Source organism: Monodon monoceros, unplaced genomic scaffold (assembly GCF_005190385.1).
Source record: "Monodon monoceros isolate NGI ecotype Baffin Bay Population unplaced genomic scaffold, NGI_Narwhal_1 Super_Scaffold_21, whole genome shotgun sequence".
NCBI lineage: Eukaryota > Metazoa > Chordata > Mammalia > Artiodactyla > Monodontidae > Monodon > Monodon monoceros.
Genome location: NW_021703778.1, coordinates 67,332,053 through 67,347,814, shown reverse-complemented (window position 1 = coordinate 67,347,814; position 15,762 = coordinate 67,332,053). Strand labels below are relative to the sequence as shown.

Genomic DNA, 15,762 nt, shown 5'->3' with positions numbered 1-15,762 from the left:
TTTTACTATTTTTTAAATTTATTCTGACAGGAGAGTTTTTAATATTTTGACACACATTTTGGAAGGTCATGGAATAATCAAAAATTTCCCCATTTTTTTATTAAGACCATTTTATTAAGATTTTTAAATTGTAGATTGCATGGTCATTTTTATGGTTCCATACTACTGTGCAAAGCAAGGACTACTTATGTCTTGATTGAGGGATGGTTACAAGGCTATATATACTTGTCAAAACTCATCAAATTTTACATTTAAAACAAGTGACTTGAATAAAACTTACATCTCAAAAGAATTGTTAAAAATAACTGTTATAAAAAAAAAAGAATACTTTCCATAACCACACATCTGCAGTCATTATATTTTCCTAGGAACAATACAAATTACTTCATCTTTATACTGCAAAACCTAAAATTTCTTTTTTGCTAAAAATATGAATATATACTATAAGCTAACCAGTTACTAATTTAACATTCTTAAAAATTATAAATCAAGATTAGCATCACATCAGAATGAGCAGATCTATTTTAAGAAAATGGTATGAAGCGTTCCTAAAAGTGAAATGGGGTGGGAGTACAAGTCAGTACAACTTTTCTATAAATCAATCAGCCAATATATTTAAAGTGCCTTAAAAAGAATCCAATAATTCCATTTACAGAACTCTCTAAGAAATAAGAGACACAGGAAAGTTTATGCAAAAAAATTAACTACATCATTATTTGAGTTAGTGAAAAACTGGAAACTATTTTAAACATTCATCAATGAAAGGGGCAAATGAATTCAAGTTTTTGGACTTTACAAAATATAATATGCGACCACAAAAAGTAAAATTTTTGAATAATTATTATTTTTAAAAAATCACTGACTTGTTTATTTTACTTTATTATTATTATTATTTTTGGCCATACCATGCAGCTGTGGGATCTTAGTTCCCCAATCAGGGATTGAACCCGCACCCTTGGCAGTGAAAGCACGGAGTCCTAACCGATGGACTGCCAGGGAATTCAGCAATTCAGTAATTTCTCAGTAATTATTATTACTTGAGAAAACACTCTCATATAAAGTGAAATAGTGGGACACACTGTACAGCATATGATCCCAATTGCTATAAAAGGAATGTATATATCCATACACTTATGTGTAGAAAAAAGGCTAGAAGGTTATACACCAAAATGATTACCACTAAGAGAGAGATGATTAAAAAGAGTTTGGGTTTATTTTTATTTTCTTTTTTTCCCTACAATGAATATATTTTGAAAATGTATTATAATATGCATAGGAAAAAACACTAAGAGAGAAATGATGGTTATCTCTGGGTTGTGGTATTATGGTAATCTTGGTTTCCTCCTTTATGCTTTTCTGATTTTTTTCCTACAGTTTTCTACAGGGACTATGTCATGTCATTAGAGAAGTAAGAAGTGAAAAAATTAAGATATCAGACCATGAAAGCATTATATGATCTGAAGAAACTGTAAAGTAGATACACTGGTATGAATAGTAAGAAAAATTATTACAATAATGCTATATCCTTTATTTTTTTATTTATTTATTTTTTTGCGGTACGCGGGCCTCTCACTGCTGTGGCCTCTCCCGTTGCAGAGCACAGGCTCCGGACGCGCAGGCTCAGCGGCCATGACTCACGGGCCTAGCCGCTCCGCGGCATGTGGGATCCTCCCGGACCGGGGCACGAACCCGCGTCCCCTGCATCGGCAGGCGGACTCTCAACCACTGCGCCACCAGGGAAGCCCTGCTATATCCTTTAAATTAAAAAAAAAAAATCATGTAATTGGCCCATCCTTGGTAGTACATGTACTGGGTTCTTTTCCTAACGTGGTGGTCGATTTGCAGAGTTACAATCTATAAGTGAACAAACCTGTGCCTTTGTGCCTCTTTAAGAGCATCTTCTAATCCATCACAAAATTTTTTAAAAAATACACAATTGTTTTTCAGGACTTTCAAGGTTTAATCAACTTGATCCCCAAACTTACCAGGCCCCATTAAAAGATTAATTGGCGGGCTTCTCTGGTAGCGCAGTGGTTGAGAATCTGCCTGCCAATGCAGCGGGCATGGGTTCGAGCCCTGGTCTGGGAAGATCCCACATGCCGCGGAGCAACTAGGCCCATGAGCCACAACTACTGAGCCTGCACATCTGGAGCTTGGGCTCCGCAACAAGGGAGGCCGCGACAGTGAGAGGCCCGTGCACCGCGATGAAGAGTGGCCCCCACTCGCTGCAACTAGAGAAAGCCCACATACAGAAACGAAGACCCAACACAGCCAAAAATAAACAAATAAATAAAATTTTAAAACATTAAAAAAAAAGATTAATTGGCATCAAGAACTCACAGAGCTGCAAGGAACCTCAAGGATCATTTAACTCTGGAGTATTCAAACCACTAGGGAATTATTTAAAGAGTTTCAGAAACAATTGAATAAATATCATTTAACTATTTTAAAAAGTATAATAAATAACAACATATATTCAAATGTGTTATATACCAAATCTTAACAAAATAGATTCATCCAAAACATGAACTAATGCAGATTGTGGAACAAAGTTTATTTTGCTAACTCTGTGCATAGACCTTAAGGTCTCATAAATGTATCACTGATTAGGAAGGTAGTAACTCTGTGCTGTCTTTTTAAAAAATTCAGGCTGCTCATGTCAAATTGTTCTAGCTAGCACACTAGTATAGTACACCTGGGTAATTCTCAATGAATATCAGGCAAGGCAAGGCACAGCAAATTTACACAGCCAACGCTTTCATTGTGCCATCATAGCCTGTTGTGCAATAACTAGTGAAAACCTAATAAGTGTTTTCAATAGCATTATATTATAGGTAGCTTTAGGGCTTATTTTAAGTTTTGAATAATTCTTGTCTAACTTATATTTATAAATATTTTTAAATGCAAGCAGGTGTACAGCCATACTTATTGCTTTAACTTTAAAACAGAAATTTCGGATCACTCCTCTTTTAAGGGTGTGGATAAGTTTAACTGAGGAAAATCTAAGGCTGCACAATGAGCTATTAAACCACAATCTATGAGACTTAGGAATTTTCCTAATACTGTGTAAGCAACAAAATACAACTGGATTCTGAAACTGAGAAGATTGCAACTATTCATACTCCATTGTTGATTCACCAAAAAGAGACTCAATCTTTTTTTTTTTAAACTGATTGACTTTTTTGTTTGGTATATTACAAAGCTTCATTATTCCATTTGACAGGATTCCACTGCTTTAAAAAATGCCTGAAAACTACTTAACCTGATCTTGCCTTCAAACAAGGGTAAAGCCAAGCCATACAATTTGGCTGGGTTTTTTTTTTTTTATCTTTTTTAAAAATATTTTTTGTCAATTTTTCAAAATTGATGTATAGGGCTTCCCTGGTGGCGCAGTGGTTGGGAGTCCGCCTGCCGATGCAGGGGACGCGGGTTCGTGCCCCGGTCCGGGAGGATGGCTGGGCCCGTGAGCCATGGCCGCAGGGCCTGTGCGTCCGGAGCCTGTGCTCCGCGGCGGTGAGGCCCGCGTACCGCAAAAAAAAAAAAAAAAAAAAAAAAAGCAAGTGCTTAAAATTGATGTATAGTTGATTTACGATATTGTGTTAGTTTCAGGTGTACAGCAAAGTGATTCAGTTACATTTTCTTCCAGATTCTTTTCCACTGTAGGTTATTACAAGATATTTAACGTAGTTCCCTGTGCTATACAGTAAATCTTTGTTGTTTAACTATTTTATATACAGTAGTGTGTATCTGTAAATTTCATACTCCTAATTTATCCCCCTCCCTTTCCCCTTTGGTACCCATAAGTTTGTTTCTATGTCTGTGAGTCTGTTTCTGTTTTGTAAGTAAAATCATTTGTATTATTTTTTAGATTCCACATATAAGTGATATCATATAATATTTGCTTAACTGAGTTATTTTTGAGTCTATTCCAGTGTTCAAAATAATCCTTTAAAATTGGCTCTCTTAACTCTCTCCTTGTCAACAAGTCTATTTTCTCCCCAAATCAGAAATTCACCTTACCTCCTACAAAAGCCCTAGAACTGCAATTTAGGTTTCAGCAACAATGAGCAAGGAACCAAATCAAGAAACACTTCCAGGTTCTTTAAGTCCAATTTTTGTAGAAGTTTTTCCCTCCTCCTGAACTCTGCACTGCCACCTACCCATCTTTTAGTTCTCAAGTTAAATTCATCCCTTGCAGTTAACCTTACGAGTTTCTCAAATCTTAGAGTTCTTTTTCCTATGCTCCTCAATACACTGCACTTCCCCCACCTCCTCACTCATCAACCGTCTTTTTGTCCTGGCATGCAGTATCGCCAAAAAAAAAAAAAAGAAGTTAAATCAGTTGAAAGCAGATATTAAATCATGTCACCATTTCCACTTCATTACAATCATAACGCGTTACAAAAGATAATCTCTGCTAATTTTTCATTTTACAGATGAGGAAACTAAGGTACAAAGATGGAAAATTAAGTTGCCTAAGGCTCCAAAACTGGTGAATGACCACAGAAAATAGAACCGGGACTCCCGAGTCAGGAGCTGTTTTTTACACAGTACCACGCTACCCCCATTTAAATTTCAGGTCCTATTTGACACAACCCGGATCGGGCAAACTAAAATGTTCAGAGTAAGGAATTTCTGGAAAGACAATTTGGCTTGCCCCTTCTCTCCAAAATCTATAAGGAAACTGGTTCCTGGGACAGACAGGTCTAATTATCAGGGATTTGGCGTTTTCCTGGGGAAAAAAAAGGCCCCACCAGACGATTGTGGAGCATGACACCCTATTCCAGAAGCTAAACTAGAAAGCCGGAGGTCAAAATTCGGCACTCATAGATAGACCGCAGCCCTTTTATCACATTTCTTCACTCTCATCAACTTTTTAGCCCCCTCCGTTTCCCCGTTTGCTCAGCCAGTGCACATCCCAGAGCTCCTTCCCGCCTCTGACCCGAACCGGTCTTACTGTATGATCTCCTCACTGACATCCAGGCCGAAAGTCTTCCGCAACTGCTGGGTGCACCAGCCCACCAGCTGCTCCTGGGACAACGCCCCAGTCACCGCCATTTTCCCCAGCCGGAACCAGCTGGGGTGCAAAAGCTCGGCGTCCTGCGCCGGACTAGTCCCCTGCGCAACACCGTCCTCGCTCGCGCGGGTTCCGTCAGCCTGCACTGCCCCGCTTGGTAGCACCGCCCCCAGCACAGATCCCTCCCACCTGTGCCTCCTCCTGTTTCTGCCCGCTTCCTGATGTTGTCACTTGTACCAGAGCTCCATCTGCGAGTGGTTCTTCCGCGTCGTTAAATGTAGGACTCGAGAATTGGGAAATCTGCTAAGACAATACAAATACCTCTAAAAACTACAGTTTAGGGAAAAACAAAACAATACCCCGTAACCTGAGGGTCCAGTTTTTAAACTGTTCCGGTTTTATGTAAAATATTTAAAACAGCACTTGAAGGCTAGAGTAAACGCTGTAAGGGTTTGCTCCGGTGGTAGTGGTTTTATTAATACCCTTTGTAGTCTAATACCTGATTCACGCTCCTAAAACCTCTTTTTGCTTTTTTGAGCCAGGTCCTTTCCAGGAGGGCCAGGACAACTCTGCAAGCTCGAGGGAGAAAAAAAAAAAAAAAACTTTAATAAAAACAGGTAATGTGATTTGGCTTTGAAGACCTTCCATATAAATTCTCTGTGTTGATTTTTAAGAAATTAAAGGTACTTCAACTCAAGATGATGAGACTTAAGGGTCTTTTGCTACTTCCCTACTCCATTGGGACAACGGACTGGGGAAATTTTAGCCAGATTTTTCTGGAGAGCATAACATAATGTCTTCTGATATATTTCATGGATCAATTTGACTGGCTTTGTGTTACATGGATAGGCTCTTCATTCCCATTAGGCTATTTATACTAAATAATTACATCAATTGGATGTTGTTTCACCTCTTTATGTTAGTGTTTTCACCGACATAAATAACCAAAATCATATGTGTGTTGATTTACGTTGAGTTTACATTATTTTTGTCATTAATTTGGAAAATATGTGGCTTTCCAGCTTAAAAAGTCTGAATTTTCATAAATAGTGGGTACAAGCTTTGTTTCTTCATAGATGTCTGCTACATTTAATACTAATTATAACATATCCAAATCCTTTACCTGTTTTTATATCTGTTCTGTTCCCATAACTAAAATGATAACTTCTTGAAGATAGACTGACAAGCTTTTTGTACAATAAGACTCAGTATATCACACATTATGATGAAATTACTAGGTCCTCAAGAATAAAAGTGTTCTTTTTCATAAGGAATATGTTATTGATTGAAATTTCTAGTTTGTAATGTATGTAATGTAATGCCATTTACCATATTACCATTTATTAAAATGAATTTATGCCTGAGCAAAGTAAGCACATCTATTTAATATGACTTAAAGATATTCTTTTATATAAATTTAGGCAGAAGTTTCATTTGTACATACTATAACTTTTCTTAATGCCTTAGGCCTTCAAAATTTTCAGGTTCACACCACACAACTATTTTAACTGTAAAGGAGAAGCACTTCTGCAAAGCAAACATTTAAATTAATGCTTTTTTCCTGAGTTTTTATTCTAATTTGCATCCTTCCTTATCATAATTGGCATTAAAAAGACAGACATACAAACACAGCTATAATATGTAGATTGCCCCTGTGTGCAAAGGTATATTTGCAATTCTTTCTAGCAATTTACTTGGCATGTGGACTAAGAGAAAAGACCAGCAGATTCTTAACTCAGTTCTAATCTCTACAAGGATCTGGGAATTAGGTAATTCAGGCCTTTGTAGAAGCCACTTAACTGAAAAGGAAAAAATGTGCATTGAAGAAACATTGTGTATTGAGAGGGGCATGATGACAAAGAACAAGGAGGGATACCCTAGGGCTTGTTGATTTTTCTGATAGGACTTTGGCTGTAATTTTAGACACTAAGATTTAGACAAAGCTACAGGTAATTTGCAATACCTTTCCTCCTATTATAATGTTAATTTCATCTGCTGTTTAGATTCTGTAATTCAAAAACACAAAGTAGTTGTTGATTCTGTTAAAGTACTGAGAAGCCTTTATTCTGAAAGTTCAAGCACAATTTATTGGAGAGAATTAATGTCATGCTTACACTTTCAGGTTTGCCTTTCAAGTGCACATTTAACAAAGTACATCCTAAGGCAAATTCATTTGATCAGGTTTTGTGCGTGGTATTCAGAGAGTGAAAATCATTGCTCAGGGGGTATTGTGAGTACTTAAGATAAGCATAGGGAAGGAAAATAGTTATCTCTTATTCTAAAATCATGTTCACTATGTGCCAGGGATGTGCCTTTGGCACATATGACATATTTTTAAGGAATTCTGAGACCATACAGGTCTCGGGAAAACGTTTTATTATTATAATAATGTTTCTTTTAATGTATGTATGTACATACAATTCACTGTTTTTTCTTGTTTCACACCATCCTAAAAAGTTTTGGGTTTTTTTTTGTAATCCCTGTAAATAGGGAATTCCCTGGTGGTCCTGTGGTAAGGGACCGGAGCTTTCAGTGCTGCTGGGGCCAGCGATCGATGCCTAATCGGAGAACTAAGATCCCACAAGCTGCACGGCCTGGCAAAAAAAAAAAAAAAAAAAATCCCTGTAAATAAATTGTATTAGCTTTTTCCCATTCCATAGACTCGTTTTAGTTATGGATGCTGTAAAGAGTGTTCATACCTGAGATATTAAAAAGTCCGCTTCATTTCAGGTGTCACTTCCAGGAATGACATTATGGATTTAAGCCTGTGGTTAACTTTTAAAGAAATGTTGGAATTCGCTGTCTTTCCTGGGTTTTCTTTTCTAAGCAGGCCCCTTTACCTAGTTCTTAGCACCCACACATGGGGCACCCCAGGAAAGCGCCTTGGCACCGCCCACCTCAGGCGGGTACGAATCACAAGCTTCTGCAAGTTGATGGACGAATCAGCACTGCGCCCAACCCCGCCGCGGTCACCACTGGACACTGGCGATTGGTTGCACCTGAAAGGCGCGGAACCAATGGGAGCGGAGTCCTGGGAGAGTCAGTGGAGCGCGCGGGAAAGGGACCAATATAAACTGTGGCGGGAGATTCGTTTTCTGGGCCTTGTCCCGTGAAACATCTTTGGCTGGGGAGTCAGTTGGTTGTTCTCATCTCGTGTTTGAACATGGTGCGGACTAAAGCAGGCAGTGTCCCTGGCACCTACAGAAAAGGTGAGGCAGGCGAGCATGGTAGTGGAGGGCAGGTGGTTCCCTGGGCAGCTCCGCCGCGGGCGGGAGAAGCCGGACCTGCCCACAACCCTGGCCGCCAAACTGGTCCAGCCCGTCAGGAAGCAGCAGCCCGATCCCTTTAACGAGGAGGAAGACGCGGCGGGGACAGGGGAGGGTTATCTGCTGTTCTGGATCGCGGGCCTCTCCTCTCCAATAGGCTGGGTCGGAGAGTGTGGTGAGAACGTGGCTCTGAGACTCTTCTGAATGTCCTTCTTTGCCTCTCTCCGCAGTGGTGGCTTCTCGAGCCCCCAGGAAGGTGCTTGGTTCCTCCACCTCCGCCGCTAATTCCACGCCGCTTTCGTCAAGGAAAGGTAAAAAGCGCCCCTGCAAGATCCTGGAGAAACCTTCTCAAAAGGAGATCAGGCCTGGCACCACAGTTCTCCTGACCTGCGAGCCCCCTGCCCCACCGTGGAATTTCTTTTCCTGAGCTCCTCACCCCCGAATTTCTTCCTTGCCTTTTGCTCTAATGAGCGGGCCTGTCTCTTGGCGGGATGGGGTAGGGGTGCGGGGCGGAGTGGGTCGCATTGTAAAGAATTTCAAGTCTCGGGTTAGGGATGGACACAGTTTCTCTTCAAACCCGTATTTCTTTTCTACTTTAGCGTTGTTAGTTTTCTTAGTATTGACAACTGGGCTTTTTCTTGTAAGAGGCTATTTAAGTACCTCTTTACTAGATTAAGAATCGGGACTATAGTTGACAGTGCTAATCACGTTTTTGTTTTCATTTCTACATATTTTTCTTTGTCCTTCCTTCCCTTTCTCCCTCTCTCCTTTCTTTCCTTTTATTTTAGTTTGGTATCGGTGTGTGTGTTTTACAACTTTGCAGCTCCTGTTACTGCTTTTGGGACATTAAGAGGGAAAACCGGGCCAGGGAAATAGTTTCACATCGTTCATTCTGTGCGAGAGGTTGAGAAAATACCATGCCATCTGCTGTCTCATTCCTTTTAGGAGGAAATTGAGCAGTTTGGAAGATTAATTCCACAAGCTCTAGTTAAGAACATACAGGAAAAAGTGTGTCAAACTTTAGTATGACAGTGCATAAGACTAACTGAATAGCTCAGCTTGTGGACAAAATATGAAAAATATTTTCTAGTTGTAAACATCTTGTTAATGCTATTTTTCTAGGCTAAAGGATAAGTGTAATAAAGTGTTATACATTATATTATAACTGAATACAGCTTTATCATGTCACATTTTAAAATTTAAAGATGGATGTAACACCATTTAATACCCTTTAGATTTGATGTTAAAGAATTAACTTTCCCTTTAAGGAATAGTGATTGTATTCTTAATTTTTATTTAGTTCTATCTGTTTATATTTTATAGCTGAAAATAAGTATGCAGGAGGGAATCCAGTTTGTGTGCGCCCAACTCCCAAGTGGCAAAAAGGAATCGGAGAATTCTTCAGGCTGTCCCCTAAAGATTCAGAAAAGGAGAATAGGATTCCTGAGGAGGCAGGAAGCAGTGGCTTGGGAAAAGCAAAGAGAAAGTAAGTTTTTATATTCTGGAATACTTATATTCTTGAAAATAAAAAACAACAGAATATTGAGTAACTTAAAAATTTCTGTTTGAGCAGATAAGAAAATACAAACCAGAGGTTTTTTAAACTGTGCTAACCTTTTATTATAAGTCACTCCCAAATTTCAAACATCAATGAAAGGTATTATTTTTACTCATTTCAGTCACTCAAAGAGGATCAGTTCCCATTCAGATGATAAGTGTTACATTATTAATCATGAACTTCTGGTCTTTATTCTTTAATTTTTTCTGCCTGTTTTCTATAGTCTTTTTTCAAAAAGCAATTTCTAGGTTGGTTTATCTAGCTTGAATTCCATTAACCTCACCTTTCTAAAACTATTAGTTCAGCCTCCACAGGAAATATATACCCAATGTAGAAAAGTTGGAAAATATAGAAATCCCCATCACTTAGAAACAACCAAAACTAACACCGTGGTGTATTTTCTTTACAACTTCTCTGTAAATACATAAGAAAACTTCAAAACAAAACAAGGTGGGCATAAAGCTGCAAACATGCAGAGTTCATTGTGTAAACTTTTTAAGAAGATAATTAAATCATGCTTTCAAGTTTTTAATGTCAGGAAAATGCTCATGATAAGTGTTAAGCAAAAATTCTGATACAAAAGTACAATTATTGTGTAAAAGATATGTATCTAAATATACCAAATCTCTGTACAAAATATACCAAATATCAATAGTGATATATCTGGGTAAAAACCTCTCATACTCAGTGCTACCAAGTTTCAACAACAAATATTTTAAGAATCAGGAAAAAAAAATAATACCATTGGGGGGAAAAAAGCAATGGAAACCTGCTTTTTAAATAGATTTATAAGTAATAGTGTCCAGACTCTTTAAAGAATTTTGAAATTTTTGTTTCAAAAGCAAATTATTTGACTGGAGATGGGGAGTGGTGAGCGCTGGTGGTGCCACGTCACCGCCAGTATGAAGCCTCCGGCTAGATTTAAGACCCTGCTGGATACCTCCCCTGCACCAGCCAGTAGCCTGTGATCCTCCTCCACGGCACCAAGCAGCGAGCCTTGCCCAAGGCGGAGTGATCACCATGGGCAAGGGGATGGTGGCCAGGCTCAGATTGGGGCTGCTGCTTCTGGTGCCGCTCCTACTCAAGCAGATTTATTCATTCGTTCCTTTAACCGACACGGAAGGTCCTCCGTTCGAAACCACAACGGTCAGCTGTGCTTTGCAGTCAACAGCTAGTCTCCTTGTGGTCTTGCTTGCCCTTCTACATCTCTACCGTTAAGAGACTTGGCCAAGAAACATCTACAGTTTACCAACCCATGTTCTAAAGCCCAATCCGTACGCCGTCTAGAAGTCCAGTGTGGCAAGGAAAATAAACAGGTCTTCATCAAGTCTACTAATTTCATCCCTTGTTTTATTAACACAGAGAATGTTGAGACTCCCAAATTGGACTAGTTTAAAGAGCATCTGAAGGATTTGACCAGATAATGAAAGCCAATATTAAATCTGCTGGAGTTTCATGTACAAGCCTGGAAAGAGACAACATCGAGAATTAATGATGTGATTAAGTATAACTTAAGAAATATGGACACTTCAAACTGTACCTTGCAAATAAGAATAATTTCATCTTCATCTAGAGAAAAAGGATGAGCTATGGAATGGAGATTCAGTTTCCATTTTTTTCACGAAATCTAGAAGGCGGTAAAATGATTAGGTAATATAAAAAGCTTCAGTGATTCTATTTATGATGTACACTGGAAGGAACCACCAGGTATTACCGCAAATCCTCTGTGTATTGTTTCAGCAGTCCTGGTTTAATGCTGATATACTCTCCATCAGGTTTTACACTGTTTTCACTGTTCTCTTGGGAACTTAACTCTTTTCTCTGGGGCTTTGGATTTGACATTGCATTTGACTTTCTGCAGTAACTGACACGTTCCAGGGCAATGATGGATTGGAATCTACTACAAATCCAAGCATAAGTAATCCCAGCAAATGCACTTAAAAGTCAAATAACAGATATTTCCTATCACACGTTCCCATCCAGATTTATTTACTAAGTTGGATCATTTAACTTGATTCCAAAGATTAGAAGTGCATTGACTTCAACCAGTCTTAAAATATTTCTTTTTATTTCTGCATATATTGAATAATTTTTACAACTTAAAAAATTGATCTGTTTGGAAGGCATATTTGACAAATCTTGAAATTAAGAGGCAAATATATGAAGGCAGCAAAAATAATGTGTATTAGGTATTTGGGAAGTGAAGACTGGAAACTTGCCTGCATTGAATTCATAACTCTTTTGTGCCCTTTCCGTAAACATATATATATAAATATAAAACTTAATGAATAGGAATAGCTACACGTGGAGCACTTTCTACATCAGTCATTATTTTTAGATGGTTCTAAGCCTAAGTGGACTTGATCCTGGAAAATAAAACTTTACAACTGCCTTGATGTACAGAAACCTTTTTAGAAATAGAAACTCTGTGAAATCTTTGGTTCACAGGTTCACACAATGATGCTTAGATGTTAAGTATCCAATATGGCCATAGTACTCTTAATAAGTTTTAAGCCAGTATTTGCCATCTTTAGAAGTCTACACAGGAACAACTAGATCCAACTGATCTCAGGTTATGTGAGATCTGTGCGTGTGAATGAACACCTCTTGCTTCATATCTGAACACTGTACACCTGTTTTGGATTGTACATTGTTTGGAATTGATTTGCATTAAACACAACTAAATAAAAATAACTGGTTAATGAGCAGTTAAAACAAAGTATTTGACATATAAAATGATGTTTATGCATATAAAATTTTAAGACTTAATACTGTTCAAGGTCATTTAGTAAATTGTTATCTAATGAGGAGTGTCAAATTCTGGAGCAGTAACTAAATTTTATACTTTGTTGCTACATCACTATTATCATTTCTGTTTCAATAAAATCAATAAGGAAGGGGATACATTTTTGGATAGAGTTTTTTAATAGACTTGTTTTCATGATCCTGTAAGTCTCCTTTAGTTCCTTCTCACTTACTGGCACCATTCTTCCTTGTTCTTTCTCATTCTAATGTGAACAAGCTAATAGTCAATATTAGCTCTAGAATATATGACAGTCCTCTTGAATTATTTATGACTTCCATTAATGAAAGAAAATATTTGGTAATATAGCCAAATATGGCTATACCATTGATCATGACAGCAATAAAACCTATATTACAGGCTTCCTATCATATGGAAAAGATTACACATATAGTCTCATAAAGCACTTTGATCCATAGTATAATAAAATCTGTGACATAAAACTAGGTAATAGAGGTTTATATTATTACTTTAGGCCTCTGTCTTAGATTTGTTTAAGAGAGTTGTAGTTATCCCTTTATTTATAATAAATCAATAGATTGACTTTTTTTTCCTCCCAGTTTTGTTGAGACATAATTGACATACAGTACTATATGAGTTCAAGGTGTAATGATTTGACTTACGTACATCATGAAATGATTACCACGATAGGTTAGTGAACATCTATCTCATACTGACACGTTAAAGAAATAGAAAATTTTTTTCCGTTTGATAGGAGCTCTTTCAATAGATTTACTATTGGTCGTAAATAGAAAACTACCAGTATATCAGAAGGACTTCTGTCTCCCTAATTCTTAATCTGGAATATGGCTACTCCTATGGCTTTATTCTCACAGAGGCAGATGCGTGGGGGAGAATCAGAATCAAGAAAAACTGTCTTCTTAAAACCTTGAACAGAACTATGATACCTACAGTAAATTAAATCAGGTCCTTGAAAAAATAGAATTTTGGGTTATGATAGTGTTCATTTGTTAACTTGATTTAATTTCCAGGAAAGTACAATGAAGACTTCTTCATAATATAAGAGTAGGTGAGTCAATGGTAATCTTATTCCAAGTCAGAATATCCTTGTTTTAGCTTCCTTCTTTCACTCACTTGCCCTATGACCATTCAGGCTCACTGGATCTAATTTGAAAACCATTTTAAAATAGATCTCACAAATCTTTATCAGTTCTAAAAAATTATGATTAAGTTTTTAATTGACTTTTTCTCTATAAAAAGTATAATGAGGGACTTCCCTGGTGGTGCAGTGGTTAAGAATCCGCCTGCCAATGCAGGGGACATGGGTTCGAGCCCTGGTCCGGGAAGATCCCACATGCCACGGAGCAACTAAGCCCGTGTGCCACAACTACTGAGCCTGTGCTCTAGAGCCCTCGAGCCACAACTACTGAGCCCATGTGCTTCAACTACTGAAGCTGGTGCACCTAGAGCCTGTACTTTGCAACAAAGAGAGGCCACCTTAGTGAGATGCCCACGTGCCGCAAGGAAGACCCAACCCAGCCAAAAATAAATAAATAAATGTATTTTTAAAAAAAGTATAATGAGTACAAAATGGCTTTGGGATAATATAAATTATTTTTCAAAAGTTGTGATTACCATATGCCAACTTAAGACAATTTTGGGGTTTTTCTAATTAGATAATACATTCATATAGTTCCAAAGGGTATACAGTCAAATATGTCAACTTGCTGTTTTCTCTGCTCAAGTGGATTGGTTAAATTCTTTTGCTTTTCATAATCTCAGAGTTCTTGCTGAAGGATTGTACTCTTCATCAATCCACTTAACATACTGAAAGAAGATGCTATAGAAATAGAGATTCCGTCTTTAATAAAAATGGCAACATATCCTAAAGGGGAAAGTGATTTGGCAAATTAACAGGCAAAATAGATTATTAAAAATTTTGTCACTCTAGTATTTGGAACCTGTAGGAGTTTGTCAATTAATGGAGTTTAATTTTCTCCCATTTCTGGTCAGTTGACAAGACACACTACACTGTTAATGTTCCTGAATTACATAAGTTTTTAAAAACTACTTATGTTCTGTTTTTTAAACATTTGACTCAGGTGACTATCGAAGTTCTCTCTTCTTTCCACAGGTCATGTCCTTTGCCACCTGATCATACAGATGATGAAAAAGAATAGAAATTACTTATTCACCCTTGACTGATGTCTCCTGTTTACTCTGGTATTCTAGGATGTAAATTTGCATAAATATATTTGTTCCAATTAGCTTTGTTGAATAAGCATTTAATTTAAAAAATGAGGCTTACATTTAGTTATTCAAAAGCAAGTAGTTATGATATTGGAAAGTTTATAAGATTAATTATGGTTACTTAACTTAGTATTCAGTATAATGCAGTATTCGGTTTCTTTTACCTGTTAAGCTTTTTCTTGCTAAAATTATTGCATGGTGTTCTACTTATGAATCTGCTGTTTTTGAGATTTGCTTAGAATTTTGTACTGTTGCCATTTTTATTGGCATTTGATTATTGGAGTGATGCCATATTTTTGTTCCTTTTATTTGCTTTAAAAAGCAGAGGTAGATTTTTGCACATTAAAAAATTCAGTATTAATTAAACTGAACCCATACCCTTTTTAAGAAAGGGGGCCAAAAATGGAATGTTGAAAAAATTTGGATGGCCATCTACCTTCTTCTTAGAAAATTTTAAGGGCAGTTTTGTCTTAAGGATTTGAAGGGTTGATGAAGCTTCTAAAAACAACAACAAAAAGATAAAATACTCACATAGAATTGGGCAGGAAAATTCCATAGACTACATTAAAAGAGAGGAATTTTCCTAGAATATGCATTTGGCTTAGTGTCATAAAATATTACTCTTTGGGCCTATACTTTTCAAGTTGGAAATCAATAAAATATGAAAGGCAAATCATGCCATAAGCCCAGAACTATGTCTAAAGTCCTTAGAGCTACTATTATATTTTTCAAGATAGTCAGGGGTATAATTGAAGAGGTGGGTATAATAATACTTATAACTGATATTCTTGCTTCCTCATCAGGCTTTTTGCTCACTGACAACCTGTTATCAAAACTAACCATGTTTAACAGGAATGCTTTCCTGAAGTTTGTTTTTAATAAATGAATACTCATTGTCACAATACTA

General features: G+C 37.4%; 2 protein-coding genes across 3 annotated transcripts in view; one reads left to right on the top strand and one right to left on the bottom strand.

Annotated features, from left to right (window-relative positions):
- TRIP4 (thyroid hormone receptor interactor 4) overlaps positions 1-5,072 on the bottom strand; it is a 66,678-nt gene extending 61,606 nt beyond the window's left edge. Inside the window, exon 1 of the mRNA XM_029238843.1 lies at positions 4,958-5,072. Within this exon, the coding sequence (XP_029094676.1) occupies positions 4,958-5,058 (101 nt within the window). The 5' untranslated portion in view covers positions 5,059-5,072. The remainder of the gene's footprint in view (positions 1-4,957) is intronic.
- Positions 5,073-8,120: 3,048 nt separating this feature from the next.
- Positions 8,121-15,762, top strand: PCLAF (PCNA clamp associated factor). 2 transcript variants are annotated; one of them, XM_029238727.1, is made up of 4 exons: positions 8,121-8,226; positions 8,514-8,594; positions 9,607-9,769; positions 14,740-15,762. In XM_029238727.1, exons 1-4 carry the CDS (start codon positions 8,181-8,183, stop codon positions 14,783-14,785), a joined length of 336 nt encoding a protein of 111 aa, XP_029094560.1. In that variant the 5' UTR covers positions 8,121-8,180; the 3' UTR covers positions 14,786-15,762. The 2 variants fall into 2 exon arrangements, with proteins under 2 accessions (XP_029094560.1, XP_029094562.1); XM_029238729.1 differs by lacking the exon at positions 14,740-15,762 and adding an exon at positions 11,204-11,273 and having other exon boundaries at positions 8,136-8,226.